The following is a 17080-nucleotide window of genomic DNA, read 5'->3' on the forward strand; positions in this document are numbered from 1 at the left end:
ACCCAATTAGAATCCTGACTCTAATTCCTTATTATATTTAGACGGTTCTGTGCCCTCACCCAGCTCTTCTTCTTTTTCTTGGCCTCCTGCTCCTTCAGACTGCCCATGCTGGAGTGGCTGGTGATGCTGTTCAGGCTGGAGATGCTCTCAGAAGAGTTCTGCCTCTTCATCTGCAGCTCTGGAGAGACAAGAGGAGCTAGTGAGGGGGAGTGAAGAGAGAGAAAAAACGTTCTAGAGAAGAGAAGAGGAGCTAGTGAGGGCGGTGAAGAAGAGAAAACCTGGTCTGGAGAAGAGAGGGAATGGTCAAAGGGATTATATTGAAAGAACGTTAGACCCTTGGTTGGCTCCATACCTTTGGGAGGGATGTCAGGGTTGCTGAGGGCCACATGGATTATATCCTGTGCCTCTGTGTTCTTCGTCTTCAGAATCTCTATGGTCTCCTTCAGATCAGTCAGCTCAGAGTCCTACAAGGAAACAGGACCAGTACATTACAACTGTCTGTTGCCTCTAGGGTTGCAGAATTCTGGTAACTTTCCCCAAATTCCCAGGTTTTCCAGAAATCCTGGTTGGAAGATTCCCGGAAGCAGGAAATCGGAGAATCCTCTAACCAAGATTTCTGGGAAAACCTGGGAATTTTGTGGAAGTTACAGGAATTTTGCAATCTTACTCTGATGTTGAGAGAGGACTCCCTACTGTATATCTTCTGGGCTAATGTACCCCGTTGAGCAGCTGACAGCAGTCCTACATGGGGGGACTGACTCTGGTGTGCCTATGGTGTCTCAGACCTGAAGGATTGTGCTGAGTGGCTGGTGAAAACAAGACCTTAGCACCATGTCAACTTTTGACCTAGATTTAATTTCCTGTCCTCCTGACAGTCTTTGTCCTCTGCTCTCCAACAGCATGATACAGTTAGACGATGCCAGGGCTTTGGGGTGGTCATGCGGCAAACGCTCAAGGGCATGTTGTGGTCCAGGATGTTAGCCTTGACTGTCAAAACACACTGAGGAGATCAGACTCTGTCTACACTCTACACTCACTTTGCGCTCAGCCTTCTCATATAACAAAAGTCAAATTGGTTCATTTGTTTGAAAAACTATTGGATAAACATGAATTCTCCAGATGCATTTTTTTGATGAAATTCTCACAACTTGAAGCTCTGTTTGTTAACAACTAATTATGGTGAACTGGAAAGAGCGCTGAATGATAAACATATCTTACGGACATTTATTTGACGTTGATTGGAAATAGCTGGACAGTAAATGAATAGCGCAGAACTCTGCTCCATTGAAGATTTGGAAAATAATCCCCCCCCCCCTCATCGTGGAAGGATGTAAGAGAGGGCAGAATAATGCAGCTGCATTTACCGGTACCTTCTGCTCCTGGCTGACCGACAGGCTCTGCAGACGTGACGTCATCAGTTGCAGGCTCTGCTCGAACGCTGCTACCAAATTAGCCTTGAGAGAGAGAGAGAGACAGAGAGAGAGAGACAGAGAGAGAACACAGAGATGAGTCACTGCCGTTTAGAGGCCACAGGCACCACAGGCTCACTGCACATCAAGCAAATGGCTTTCTCCATCTGCCAGAAGGAGGGAGGGGTGAAGGGATGGACAGCTGTGGAGGATGAAAGGACGGGAGGAGAGGAGGGTGGGGTGTGAGTGAGTGAGTGGTGACTGGAGTATGGCACTGGGGCACAGGCCTCTCCAACCCGATGTAGCATGAGAGACCGTTCTGAACCCTCACAGTAGTGAATGTGACTCTAATGTAATAGAGTAACAATAAACCTCAGCCGTTTTAACTTATATGGTATGTGTATGCATCTTGTAACAAGGCTACCATCTTTACATTCTCTTACATTTCAACATGAGCTACTGTTTACATGGCAATTGTAAAGTACAGAGGCTAAAACTATAGATATGCCATCATCCACATGATTCAAGGTAGGTGTCGAGGCCTGGCTGGCGTCGCCACACGGCGCCTAAAACAGGAACCTCAGCACCAGGTCAGCCTGTTAGCCTGCGGAACGGCATGGACGGTCAGAGAGAGAGAGAGAGAGTCATGCGACAGCGAAGGACGGAGGAGGGGATCTGGAAGCAACAGACAGTCCAACAAACCTGGCCTAGCTGCTACACCCAGTATCCAGAGGTGTGGGTCAGCGGCCAGCAGGCAGGGGGCAGCAAAGAGTCCAGAACCAGCGGTCAATACAGCCAACAGTGGAGGAGAGAGGGACAGTGGCGTTAGGCCGGGATCACACTCCTCGCATGCACCCACACATACAGTATGTGCACGTGCACACACACATGAACGCACACGTACATCCACACACACACACAGACACGCAACCTAGACACACACACAGACATTGGGCCAGAGAGCTAATTACAGTAATAATAAATTACAGTTAATAGCGACATCGTACAATTTATCACATAATAAAGAGACAATAATCCAGTGCGTAATGGATGAAGCAAAATTATAATTTTTCCTACTGTGTAGGTTTTTATCAATTGTTTTATAAATACTGTTTATGCATGTATTAACACTGAACCAAGGTCTGTGGTCATATCACACTCAATCATGCAGTAGCAGTAACACACTCAGGTTAGAGGGTTAGACCGGGTTAAAGGGTATTGCCAATGGACAGTGTTAGTACTGTAGTGGACTCGACTTTCTTTGCTTAAACAGCGTGCAATATAGTCATCAAGTGCAGTTCCTGAAAAGAGCTTTGGTTTTAGATTGGTCGACACCTCCCAAGATTTCATGTCTCTTTCAGCATGAACATACAGAGTACATGGCAGTCAGTCGCTCACTCTCGTAACACATCAAATATACGTAGCATCTAGTTGCCGGATTGTTAGGCTGAGGTGTGAGAAGCAGGGGCAGGGAGGGCGGGGAGGGTGATGGGGTGAGGGGCGTATGGGGTGGGGAGGTATAGTGCAGAGAGAATAAAAGGGGTTGTGGCAGTACAGGGGAGAGAGAAGAGATTGTTGGGGGTGCAGCGTTGATGGTTTACCCCCTGTGGGCCCAGCCTGGCCTCAGAACTATACGCAACATACTTTACGTATTTCTGAGTACCTCCAAGATGTATGATACTTACTAATGGTCTAGTTACTTTAGACAGAAACGAAAGTAGAGAGGTTGCTTGGGGAGGATAGGCGAGCATGATCCGTGACCGCCTAGCAATCCAAAGGTTGTGTGTTCCGAGTCGCGTCGGGGACAACGGTAGCATTTTTGCTAAGCCTTCCCCTAACCCTTATTCTAAAGTTAACCCAATTCACCTAACATGCTATGTAAATTAACCTAATCTTTGTCGTTTTAGTTCCCCTAACCTTTCACGTAAATTATTCTAACCTTTGTTGTTAGTTCACCTACCCACCAACGTAAATTCTCCCCATAATTCTCCTTTGTTGTTATGACACAACAAGAAGAAAACTTGGTCACAGAGAAAGACCTATCCTACACATCCACCATTACGTGTGATAAATGACATCCTAGAATTCATATGCTATTGCACGACAGGGCAAGACGCATGATACTATACGACCTCTAATTCGTATGATATTGTAAGACGACTATTCCATTCATAATGTTAGCTCAAGTAACATAATATATCATACTAAATAGAGTCTCACATATTTACGTACAGAATAATACAAATTGCCCTGAGACCATGTTGTGCCTATGGTTCATAAATCTCCACCAGCATCGCTGGCTGTACTGGGTATGGGTATGGAGCGGGAGCCAGAGCAAGCCTCTAGTAGGCTAACCATAGCTGGCAAGGGCCAAAGCCAGCTTTAACCAGCACCACGTACAGCTACGACCAGGCCAAGGTGGGCATTTATCCCATCTAGAACACTATAGGTTTATGTCTGCCTACCATCTAGAACACTATAGATTTATGTCTGCCTACCATCTAGAACACTATAGGTTTATGTCTGCTTACCATCTAGAACAACATAGGTTTATGTCTGCCTACCATCTAGAACACTATAGGTTTATGTCTGCTTAGTAACCACAACAATGGACAGAAGATTTTCCCTGGCGAGTTAGATTGCGTTCTATGCACTGGGCATAAATCTATCAAAGCCAGCACCATATCTGATCTCACCCTCTCCACTATGCATGCGTTCCTATCGTAGCTCAACATCAGCTTAATCAATGCCTAATGATCCAGGCGCTTTAAATATCTTCATAAAAATATCAACATTTGTCTGACATTGTTTTTGTGTTGGTTTGTGCATTAAAGACCTCATCACAATGTCTGGCACCCAGAGACAGGTTCATTCATATTATTAGATGACTCTTAACAGACTTGGATTCAGTCTCATTCAGCTTCCATCCATCATATGTCCCAACACAGACAAAGACATTTGTTGTTTTTTTTATATTGAAAGCAAACAAATGGATCCTGCTACCATGGTGTGTGAGACAGAGGTTGAAAGGGTGAGAAGCCTGTTCTACATACGTTGGCAGACAGCTGGGTGGTCAGGTTGGCCACTTTTTCCTGGGAGTTCTCCAGCTCGCGTCTCAGCTTGCGGATTTGCTGCGAAGAAGACAATAACAACAAGGTCCTTCAGGGAAGGCAGAGCAGGCAAAGATCACACCTTGTCATTTACGGACGGACGGCTTGACAATTGGCTTACTTCTCCACGTCTCAAAGCGCCTTACACTGTATGGTAGTACATGGAATGAGTTATTGGCTGGGTAAGGTGCATGACACTAAGTAAGCTCATGGGAGAACATGAAATTATAAAGTAGTAACAATAGAAACAATGGTTGCTGGACAGCATGCCACGTTACTCTGAACATGCTAAATGAATAATAATTCATAATAATGGGGGAAAACAACGCTTCTGATCCCTGAAGCACTGCTGAGCGGGTGGAGGTGAGCGGTACGGATGGACGAGAGCAAACGAGATGAGATTTGGAAGATGAAGACAAGGGAGAGTTGAAGACCAGAACGTGTTAGCCTTACCTCTCCTTGTATCCTCTCCTCGGTCTTAGAGAGCACAGTAGGACAGAAAGAAGGAACGAGAAGAAAGCACATAGAGTGAACTTGGGAGTAGTCGAGGTTACGGTGGGTGTGGTAGTCTAACGGTAGATCTGGCCTAAGGTACAATCCTGAGTTTATATATAGAGGGCAGGGGATTCAGACTGCATCTTGTAACCGTTCAGCAGGGTAAAGGCAGGATTGAATACACCCTAACATAATGACTGTATTTAGGGATATACTTGATGTGTGTATCAGTAGCAGTCAAACCACAACTTGTGAGCCTTGGTAGTTCACGAGAGGTGAGGTTTTATAGAATTTAAACATCATGGTAAAGACCTGGATAAACAGGTAACTGCCAAAATAAAGGAAACACCAACATAATAGGGCGTTGGCCCACCGCGAGCCACCAGAACAGCTTCAATACGTAGATTGGCATAGATTCCTGAAACTATATGGCTGGTCTTTTGACCAAACAGATCAGCTCTGAAAAACATGTGTTGCGACAAGTTCTGGGGATCTATTTTCGGCTGGCGGCAAAGAGGTGTAACTTTTAAACGCACGCTAGTTCATAAGGGATGGATCAGAAAGAGGAGGGTTTAGTATTTCGTTAATCTAGTCCAGGGGAGGGTCACGTCATTTGCAATTGACGAAATGTCCATTTTTCTCAGTGTTTTAGAATGAGTTGCTTATTGGGATATATGTCGATGTGTTCCCGATGTCGCCCATAATCTGATTCTCCGCCGGGCAAGCGATATCAAGTGTGCCTTCAGGCTCTTCAGTGTGGTCTCAATCAAATGATCCATATGGGCTAAAGAAGCACAGAGCAAAGTTGTATTTCTAAGATATCTGCTGGGACGGTGTAAATATAAAATAGGATACACGACACACTGCAGTGACTATTCCGATGCTGAGCCCCGGCCTGCTCTGCTCCTGCTAATCAAAAGTTTTTTTTGTGTGCTGCCTAACCAATGGCTGTACCTATGACGGCAGCATCTTGCGTGTGGGTCTCACCTACAGCTTATGTTTTGTTCCGTTTGGAAAAGGAGAGCGCGAAGAGGAGAAGGAGGACCGAAGGTCAACTTTGATATTCGAGTAACTTACATTGTGTGGCTGAAACTAAAAGCAGCAACCGTGGCACAATCAATTGGAAATGGACAGCTCATGGTGCTGATTTATGTAGACACAATTCATTTCAACCATCTTAATTTTAATGAGACTAACAACAAGAGGGCCATTTCTTTGACAGACGAAATGAGGCTATTGGCTGCTATATCCATAGACTTGTCAGTCAATTCCTCCACCAACCACACACTCTTTAAATAGACTACCTCTGCGTCAGTGAAGGGCTGTTAAGTTAAAACTAAGACTCGAATTGAGGGGGTATGAGAGGGTATGCCATAGGTCTACCATTTATTAAAGAAAATGGCACAAAGCACAGGCCTACCCAATGTTAGCTTAAGATTTTGAAGAACATAAAACGGATCCAATGATAATAAAGTGATCTATAATAGTGCTTTATGCTAGAAACAAGCTGTAAAATACCTGGGAAAGATGTGTGATTCTGATGCATATGGGGATATCATTGTTTAGTTTCTTTGACATTCAGAGGCTGACCTCCACCCTCTATTGCTGAGGAGACCAAAAAAATAGACTTTGCTTGGGAAGTAATCAAATTCGGTCTCTTATCAATTTATTAAACTATTCACTTTCTGTGCAATAGATGTTTAAACCCAGACAGCTTGTAGGGAAACACTTGTGACCTTCTCTCGTTGGGTTAAGCCACAGAAGAAGAGTAGCCAGCAGGTAAAGTTTACATATTTTTTTGCATCGGTAGGCCTACTCTGTCGGGTGGAAAGGCGCTCAGATTGCTAAGGACGTCTCAGATTGAATTATTTGAAAATAAGGACCGTTTCGTTGCAAACAAGACACACTGACTTGGCGTTGGAGAAATATAATAGGATGAACACATAGGCCTATCTCTCTGTCCTTTCTTAGCCTGTCATTTTTGGTCATTTGTGTGATATTAAAACAATTCCGCTAACGTACAATTACGCAAAATTGCATTAAATGTTTATAAGAGGCCATTTTTTTCCTCGGACCTGCAAATACGATGATAGATTCATGAAATGCTTTTACTATAAATGAGATTTTTCCACCTCTACTCTTGTCCACGTTGGTGTGCAAACCTACAACCTTCTGGCCCACAGCCCTGTGCGCTTCCAAAATTCCTGCGTTGCCGTGTAATGCTTACAGGACGAAGGACAGTTTCTAAAACTGCATATCTAAGGCTCTGGTCTGTACAAGAAGTGAGGGTAAACGGTAGACATCTTCTCTGCTATCCACTTTGTTTGAATTATTATTTTGGCTATAGGGGCTTTTCTTCTTCAAGTGTTCATGGAGGGTTTAAGAAAAATATACTTGCTGAATGAAGGGCCATTCGTCTTCATTTCAGAAAGGTACCATTTTCTCCACGTGACCCTTATTATAAATAACATTCACTCACTAAGTTTTATTTATATTGGACATTATTTTTATCTCGCTTCTGTGAAAGGTTTGGACTCAATCTGGCATGGAAGGTGTCAGTGACTGTAGGAAGCCTGTTTAGGAACATCCAGTTATTTAAAAAGACTGTTTATTGTGTTTTATTGATCATTTTGTATTTTACACTTTCCTCTGTTGGACCTAACTTTCAAATCGTGGGAATTCCGGTCGCTGTCCGTGGTGCTGAATCCACTTGTAGGCTATATTTGCCTGTTTGCTTGTTTACCTTTCATGTGGCAAAGTCACTACTGGCCATATCAATGAAGACGGTAGGCTACAGCTATATATTTGAGAGCAGTAACGGTGAGTGGACATTCCCCCTTTCTCTATATATTGGATATTTTTCCAGCTCCTGTGAAAAATGTGGAAGTGCGTAAAACCCTCCATTGTCTATGTTGTCTTAGGCCTAATTAGTATATTCCCATGGGGAGGAATTTTGGTGCCTGTATTTAGACATAGCATATTTGAAACAAGTTGTTGTTTCGTTTTATTAGAATTTGATTCTAATTATTCACTGTCGTTTTAGGTCTTATCAAAAGTTAACTTAATCGTGCTTATTGACAACGCTTGGCATGTCCATAGCTCAAATATAATGCATTTTACAGTAGGCCTATATCAGTGTGAATGCTATGTTAACAATATATTTCTATATTGTAGCCATTCAATTACTGTTCAAAAACAAATATGGGATAGGACTACATTTTGTTATTTTGTTTCTGTAGGCTATTTAACAAATGTCCTTGCTATAATTGATCCTCGGGGCGTCCCTAACCTCATTGAAGTTTACATTTAACATGGTTTGGTAAAGGTTAGGCTATAATGGACAAGGATACTAGGCTATAACAGACTATCATTCGATTTGGAGTTGATGACAACGCAATACATAAAAGATAGATTTGACTATTTACTTATGATTGGCCAGTAAGGGCTCAAGCCTCGACATACTTCAACTTGCTTATTTCTCAAAACCTAGCCCTTTAAAGCCACGGCCAGCTCCTGCGCCTATAATTCTGGTTGAGAAAATAGGAAACACCCCCTAACCTATAGCTCTACCTCCAGCACTTAAGATTTACCATTGCGTTAGGTTTGTTAAAATACAGCCCCTGATGCGATTGGTCAAAAGACCGATTAGTGGTACAAAATATTGGCTGCTTGTGTAAACACAGCATATTGGTGGGATGCAACACCATTCTTCCACTTGAAATTCCATCATTTGGTGTTTTGTTGATGATGGTGGAAAACGCAGCCTCAGGCGCCCTCCAGAATCTCTCATAAGTGTTCAATTGGGTTGAGATCTGAAAACTGAGACACACATGCACACACACCCTTTAAAACCTCCTATGATCCTCTAAGACACCTCTTTGAAAGTCATTGAGATCTCTCCTTCTAGACATGGTAGCCCAAATAATGACCCTACACATGATGAGATGTTAATTGCTTAATTAACTCAGAAACCACAGCCATGTGGAAGCACCTGCTTTCAATATACTTTGTATTCCTCATTTACTGAAGTGTTCCCTTGATTTTGGCAGTTATCTGAACGTAAACAATGGCCAAATTTGGAAACGGAGAGAAAACCCAATGTTCTGAGGTAAAATGTTGTCTTTGAACAAGGTTTCAGCTCTGGAATGCCTCAGTGGCAGTTGGCACAACATCTCACCTCACTTCAGGCATGTTTTCAATCAAAGACAGAAAAACTACACGGCTGTATTTGTACAGTTGGCTAGCCAGGCCTGGCACTGTTCCGGTTGCATCGCACACATTCATGTCATTGTGAAGAGTCCAACAGTTATATCATGAAAGTATGTCCTGTGGGCACACAACAGCTGGGCACAATAACTATTTCTGGATTACTCAATAATTCTATTACTCACAGAGGAATAGTTGGATGAAGCGTTGGATGCCAAGGACAGGACAGAGCCATGGACTAAAAGAGGTAGAAAAAGAGAGAACAAACACATAACATGGTTTAGTACTGAAATATGCCATATCCATACTTTACAGAATATGCTAACAATATGACTAATCTATCGTTGTTCAGATTTTTAAACACAACGTTATATCCAGTAAACCTGCTACTGTGTGTGTGTGTGTGTGTGTGTGTGTGTGTGTGTAGATTTACAACAAGGTATAAATGACAGTTCACTTGTGGCAGTATATAAGTACTTCACAGAAAACAACATAATCCAACGCAGACAAAGTTGAAGAAGAGATAAATGACTTCAGAGAAGTGATAGAGACAAACTGGGTCACCTCATTATACCTTTACATAACTCTAACATGGAGGTACTCAATCTCTCTCGCTCTCTGCCTCACCCTCTGCCCCCCTCTCTCTGTACTGAGAACACAGCCTCAAGGACACTGCTAGACTCGAGGGTTGTCTAGGCCGGGGCCTGAAACATCAGGGGAATGTTCAGGTTCCCTAAAATATACTCAGGGAGTAAAAAAACTTAACACGCTCAAATGGCAATTGGAATTTCAATTCATTTCCTGAGTTTAACTTTATCAACTGAGGGCCCCAGTGGTAGACTGACAACTCAAAAGGAACTAGCGTTAGAAATAGAGCCATAGTGGCTACCCATAAAAAATGAATGATATATCTGTATACAGGTATCTTACATGTGCTAGCTGTCTCACAGTCATCCACGGGCTCGCGGTCACGGAAGGATCCAGAGCGCATCATGCTCTTGGGCCGGTCGGCCAGCGACATGCTGCTGCCCAGTGGAGAGGAGCCGTACAGGTCGAAGGCCGCGTCATTGGTGGGGATACTGTTGGAACGGGTTATCCTGGGGACACAGGCACCGCTCGGGATGGGAGAAACTGGGAAGACAGGAAGGTTGGCATGGGTAAGAGGCAGACTGACACAGTACAATGAGGCAAGTAAGTACACCCACATACTCACGCACTTACACATACCTGCATGCATACGCACGCACGCACACACACACGCACACCCCTGATGAGTCAGTGTAAAGAGACACTCAGGGTCCACAACAGTCAACATGATATATACAATTGATGACAGATGTATAAAATCGAATGGATGCGATCTCCATAGACAAACATTGGTAGTAGAATAGCCTTAATGAAGAGCTCAATGACTTTCAACGTAGCACCGTCATTAGATGCCACCTTTCCAAGAAGTCAGTTTGCCCTGCTAGAGCTGCCCTTGTTAACTGTAAGGGCTTTTACTGTGAAGTGGAAACATCTAGGAGCAACAACGGCTCAGGCGCAAAGTGGTAGGTCACACAAGCTCACAGAACGGAACCGCTGAGTGCTGAAGCGCATAAAATCATTTGTCCTCGGTTGCAACACTCACTACCGAGTTCCAAACTGCATCTGCAAGCAACGTCAGCACAAGAACTGTTCGTCATGAGCTTCAAAAATGGGTTTCCATGGCTGAGCAGCTGCACACAAGCCTATGATTACCATGCGCAATGCCAAGCTTTGGCTGGAATGGTGTAAAGCTCAACGCCATTGGACTCTGGAGCAGCGTAAATGCGTTCTCTGTCCGATGGGATGAATCTGGTTTTGGCGGATGCCAGGAGAACGCTACCTGCCCCAATGCACAGTGACAACCTTAAAGATTGGTGGAGGAGGAATAATGGTCTGGGGCTGTTTTTCATGGATCTGGCTAGGCCCTTCAGTTCCAGTGAAGTGAAATCTTAATGCTACAGCATACAATGACATTCTAGATGATCCTGTGCTTCCAACTTTGTGGCAACAGTTTGGGGAAAAGCCCTTTCCCTTTTCAGGTTGACAAAACCCTTGTGCACAAAGTGAGGTCCATACAGAAATGGTTTGTCGAGATCGGTGTGGAAGAACTTGACTGGACTGCACAGAGCCCTGATCTCAACCCCATCGAACACCTTTGGGATGAATTGGAACGCAAACTGTGAGCCAGGTCTAATCGCCCAACATCAGTACCTGACCTCACTAATGCTCGTGGCTGAACGGAAGCAAGTCCCTGAATGGAAGAAAGTCCTGCAGCAATGTTCCAACCTCTAGTGGAAAGCTTTCCCAGAAAAGTGGAGGCAGTAAAGGAGGAACCAACTCCATATTAATGCCCATGATTTTGGAATGAGATGTTTGATGAGCAGGTGTCCACATACTTTTGGTCATTTAGTATATATATATATATATATATATATATATATATATATATATATATATATATATATATATATATATATGTTATTGTCAACTGTAAGGGCTATTTATATGTATATATTATTTCATAGTTTTGATGTCTTCACTATTATTCTACAATGTAGAACATAGTACAAATAAAGGTTTTTCATATTTTAGATTCTAGCCACCCTTTGCCTTGATGACAGCTTTGCATACTCTTGGTATTTTCTCAACCAGCTTCTGGAGGTAATCATCTGGAATGCTTTTTAAACAGTCTTGAAGGAGTTCCCACATATGCTGAGCCCTTTTAGCTGCATTGTCTTCACACTGCGGTCCAACTCATCCCAAACCATCTCAATTGGGTTGAGGTCGGGTGATTGTAGAGGCCAGGTCATCTGATGCAGCACTCCATCACTCTCCTTCTTGGTCAAATACCATTACACAGCCTGGAGGTGTGTTTTGGGTAATAGTCCTATTGAGAAAAAAGTCCTACTAAGCGCAAACCAGGTGGCATGGCATATTGCTGCAGAATGCTTTGGTAGCCATGCTGGTTAAATGTGCCTTGAGCTCTAAATAAATCACAGACAGTGTCACCAGCAAAGCACCCCCACACCATCACACCTCCTCCTCCATGCTTCACGGTGGGAACACCACATGCGGAGATCATCCGTTCACCTAGTCTGAGTCTCACAAAGACACGGCAGTTGGAACCAAAAATCTCAAATTTGGACTCATCAGACCAAAGACAGATTTCCGCCGGTCTAATGTCCATTGCTCATGTTTCTTGGCCCAAGCGAGATTCTCTTATTATTTGTGTCCTTTAGTAGTGGTTTCTTTGCAGCAATTCAACAATGAAGCCCTGATTCACGCAGTCTCCTCTGAACTGTTGATTTTGAGATGTGTCTGTTACATGAACTCTGTGAAGCATTTATTTGGGCTGCAATCTGAGGTGTGGTTAATTGCAGATTTCTGTGGCTGGTAACTCTAATGAACTTATCCTTTCTGCAGCAGAGGTAACTCTGGGTCTTTGTCACGGTCCTCATGAGAGCCAGTTTCATCATAGCGCTTGATGATTTTTGCGACTGCACTTGAAGAAGCTTTCAAAGTTCTTGACATTTTCCGGATTGACTGATCTTCATGTCTTAAAGTAATGATGGACTGTCGTTTCTCTTTACTTATTTGAGCTGTTCTTGCCATAATATGGACTTGGTCTTTCACCAAATAGGGCTATCTTCTGTATACCCTACCTTGTCATAAATTCCAAAAATTAACTTTTAACAATGCACACCTGTTAAAGGAAATGCATTCCAGGTGACTAACTCATGAACCTGGTTGAGAGAATGCCAAGAGTGTGCAAAGCTGTCATCAAGGCAAAGAGTGGCTACTTTGAAGAATCTAAAATCTAAAATATATTTTGATTGTTTAACAATGTTTTGGGTACTACATGATTACATATGTGCTATTTCATCGTTTTGATGTCTTCACTACTATTTTATAATGTAGAAAATACTAAAAACCCTGGAATGAGGAGGTGTGTCCAAACTTTTGACTGGTACTGGATATACGTATATACTGAACAAAATATAAATACAAACCAGCAGGGGGATGTGTCTTAATGAGAGTTTAGAGTTAGACAGAGTTTGTCAGTCAGTCAGCTGGAGGACAGTTGATGAACGAAAGAAAACTGAGACTCACCCACGTTAGTGAGGTGGGCCTTGCCAGAGGAAAGATGGGGCATGTGGGAGGGAGAAGGCAGCTGAGGGGGGCTCTCGCTCTCTGTCAGGCTCACTGCCGTGTGGGAGTGACGCCTCTCCTTTCCCTCCGACTGACCCTCAGACGGACCAGAGCTGTAGCGACTGGAGCATGACAATTAAGAGAGCAACAATTAAACATGCGCCTCAGACGATTAGAATACTACATAATTTGATACAGCAAATGTCGCGGGAAACTATGACAAACTTACTTGACATACCCTAATCCTTTCTTAGGTAAGGTGTTCCTGTCCGTTTGCAAACTGGTAGAGAAAGAACACGAAGAAACCAAATTTGACCCTTTCTGCTATCAAACAATTCATGATAAAACAGTGTTAAACCTGTAGATGTTTTTTTTTTTCAAATCACAAAATCTCTTGCTATTAATAATATCTCTGTTGCAGTAGAAAGAAGGTAGCATAGTTTGATCATTCTATGTTGCTACATACAGATACTGACTGCTGCGCTAGTGACTAGTGAAGACATCCCCTCACAAGCAGAGGGTTACCCAACCCATTCCACCCCATCATCAGGGTGTTGCTCCGGTCAAGACCCACCTGTCTGGGAGATTGAGGGAGGTCCTGCTCCCAGCAACCCAGGTCCCTGTGCCCCTCACCTCCTCCCTATCCCTGTCCCTGTCTCGGGACTCTGCCCGGATATATCCTCCAGTGGGAGGTACACTCATGGTGAGGGGAAGGGACTCCATGCTGCGGTGCAGGCCAGATAGTTTGGGGTATAGCAGCGGAGAGCCCCCCCCAGACAGGGTCTGGCTGGGGTAGCAGCTGGGGGAGTCCAAGTGCAGGACGGGTGCTGGGCTAGGGGTGAGGCCCCGGGGCGCCGGGCTGCGTGAGCCAGACCCAGCCAGGTCCTGGAGCTTAGAGTAAGGGGGCACTTTAGGAGGCAGGTCCTGGATGGTCACGCACGAATCCAGGCTATTGGAGTTGACCTTGTCCAAGTGGGCAAGGCTGGGCGGCCGACCCAGAGACTTGCAGCTCAGCATCCTATGAATTAGACACGAGACACAGAATGTCAGATCCAGCACCATACAGCACCGGGACGGATCCAGAGACCCTACTGGGCTGGTCCTGTTCTAAGACATGAGTGCAAAACACTGCAAGCAGAATGACAGTTACTTGTTTTATTGTGGTGTTGTTCTCTTATGTCTATTTTAAGTGGTTAAGAAAACATTACACAGCAACTCTTCATAAAATGACAGTTGAACAAACTGAGTCGATACTAACACATGACTACATAGCTGATTCTATAAACACCATACCACAGCAAAAGGAGTGGTATTATTTTAACGTACTGTAGGACTTGAACAGTGTGAGAATGTATCACGGTGGTGAATTTACCTCTGACTGGTGGGCGAGGAGAGCTCGGGGTATTTGCTGCTACTGGCCCTCCGCAGACCCTGCAGTTTGGTGCTGGCCTCCCCTGTAGAATCTCCCAGACAGTCTTCCATCTTCAGGGAGCCACACAGGGAGTCCATATCAGACGCCACAGCCTTGGCCTTAGCTCTCTCCTTCTCCTTCTCCCGGTCTGTCTGGTTGACAGGGCCTGTGCTCCCTCCTCGACTGGCCCCCTTAGTGCTTCCACTGCCGGGCTCTTTCCTCTTGGGGCCAGGGCAGGCCATGGAGACAGGCTTCAGGCTCAGCAGGCCAGGGTCGATGCTGCTGCTGGCAGGCCGGGCCGACCCAGGGCGGCCGATCAGGCTGAGGGTGCTGGACTTGGCAGGGCGCGGCAGGCTTCGGTACTGGAGGCTGTTACGGGCGTTGGGCCCCAGGAAGCCCCCCTCCTCACTGCCTGTGGCGTCAAAGCTGTTCTTACGCCCCCCTTTTCCTCCCCCTCCTACTCCCATCGGCTTCACAGGGATGCCAGAGGACTTGGGAATCTTGCCCACGGTGGCAGAGCCACTAGAGATGGTGCTGCCCCCTGCTGTCATGACGGTGGCAGTGCCGGTAGTCGGGGACTTCTTGTAGCCGAAAGAGGCCCCGGCGGAAGGCTTGACCAGGCCTGACGGGGGCTTTCGGTGTTCCCGGTGCTCCGGGAGGTGTTCTCTCCCGGCATCGGAACGGGAGCGCTGCAGCCCAGCAGCCTTCACAGACATCTTGGTCTTGTCCACCGCCTTGTGGTCGCTCTTTGGTGCTGCAGTCAATAGAGATAGATAAGTATAGAGTTTAGATGAGATTACATTACAGAGTAATCATCTGTTGCCTAGCGAGCTGTGATAATGAGTGCAGCTGAATGTGAACCTAAACCGAAAATATCAAAAGAGTGAAAGCATCAGTGAACTGACTGCATGTCGATGACACCACCGTGACGAATGTTGGATGAATCAGAGGAATCAGTCAGACTGGAGTCATGGATGACCAGAACCATACAATATGGCCTAATGGCTAAATTTGGTCACAGCTGCATTTGGTCACAGCTGCATATAACTCGTGTTATTAGAGGAGAGTCAACTTTATAAGCAAGAAACATCTGTATTTACTTACAGATGGTTTATATGAAGAGGTCGAGTCACCGACATGCAGACACACAAATCTATCTAAGGTATTGCAGACCGGTCTGTGTGACAAACTGGGCCCTTGACCAAGACGTGGAGAAATGCAACGGCCAATAACTTTGGCGACCCGGCCAAAATGAGGGAAATAAATTGGTTGTTTTTATTAAATGGCACTCTGTGGATTGTGCATTCACATTATTCTGGCAACTTGTCAAGGACAAGTAACTCAAATTGACATGCTTAACGCTTTTCAGAATATAAGTACATCAATTATTGCTCTTATATTCACAGGCGCATGAAGTAACAGTTCATGTCACTCAGTCAGGGAAAGGGAGAAATGGAGATAGCGAGTTGACAAAGCAAACACTAGTAAAATAGCTCCCAGTCTTTCCCACGTATAAAAGCCTCACTTGGCAGCCATCATTGGAATTCAAGATGCAATCAGACTTGTAGAGCAGCATAATTGATTGGGGGGGGGGGGGGGGGGGGGGTTAAAAACAAAATAGTCTGTGTATGAATATCTTTAGACTCCATTCGTATCCCAGAGAACGATGCCAGAAAACATAATGGATCCTTAGAACCTCCTTAGAATCAGCCACATTAAACCAGATAGATAAGTAGTAGAAGGTAATGCAATAAATTGCATCAGTCAGGACATTTTACTACAGTCAGGACATTTTACTACAGTCAGGACATTTTACTGCAGTTTGAATGTTTCCCTTATCGTTCAATCATGTATATCGCGTGGGATGAAAGAACACCAAACACAACATTATTGCTGTGATCAGACGGATGAGTCACTAGACAGCATTGCAGTCTGCTGCATGTCATTACTAAAAAAAAGGAAGTTTCCATTAAACTGGCTTTTGGATTGGATAGAAAGGTAAGGCACTACAGTGCACACGTTTCACTCTGAAAATATTTATTTCATTAAAAACTATGAATCAGTTATTGCTGCCTCAATGGCAGCATTCATACAGCAGCGCATCCAGTCTTAAAAGACACCATTCATTAAGATATGCACAAACAAACAGTGGTCATTTGAAATGCCGTGCTGCACTGTACCGTGTTTGTTGCTGTTGAAATGTACATTTTCCACTGATACTGCCCATGAAGCTTCATTAAATATCCATAGTCTTCAAATTCAGGTAGAGCAAA

The 17080-nt window shown here is 44.5% G+C and overlaps 1 protein-coding gene across 15 annotated transcripts in view; it reads right to left on the reverse strand.

Moving 5' to 3' along the window:
• Positions 1-17080, reverse strand: part of LOC110527741 (neuron navigator 1) — a 139973-nt gene that overhangs the window by 23646 nt on the left and 99247 nt on the right. For 5 of the 15 annotated variants that reach the window (XM_036983231.1, XM_036983226.1, XM_036983228.1 and 2 more), the window contains 12 exons: positions 14769-15561; positions 13971-14414; positions 13626-13676; positions 13358-13518; positions 10151-10351; positions 9406-9458; positions 4973-4996; positions 4463-4540; positions 2112-2120; positions 1365-1454; positions 353-464; positions 60-178 (listed from right to left, as the gene is read on the reverse strand). In XM_036983231.1, coding sequence (XP_036839126.1) covers positions 60-178; positions 353-464; positions 1365-1454; positions 2112-2120; positions 4463-4540; positions 4973-4996; positions 9406-9458; positions 10151-10351; positions 13358-13518; positions 13626-13676; positions 13971-14414; positions 14769-15561 — 2135 coding nt within the window. The remainder of the gene's footprint in view (positions 1-59; positions 179-352; positions 465-1364; positions 1455-2111; positions 2121-4462; positions 4541-4972; positions 4997-9405; positions 9459-10150; positions 10352-13357; positions 13519-13625; positions 13677-13970; positions 14415-14768; positions 15562-17080) is intronic. The other 10 variants (XM_036983230.1, XM_036983238.1, XM_036983232.1 and 7 more) reach the window with 8 other exon arrangements.

The sequence above is a fragment of the Oncorhynchus mykiss genome, chromosome 7 (genome assembly GCF_013265735.2).
Source record: "Oncorhynchus mykiss isolate Arlee chromosome 7, USDA_OmykA_1.1, whole genome shotgun sequence".
Classification (NCBI taxonomy): Eukaryota; Metazoa; Chordata; class Actinopteri; order Salmoniformes; family Salmonidae; genus Oncorhynchus; species Oncorhynchus mykiss.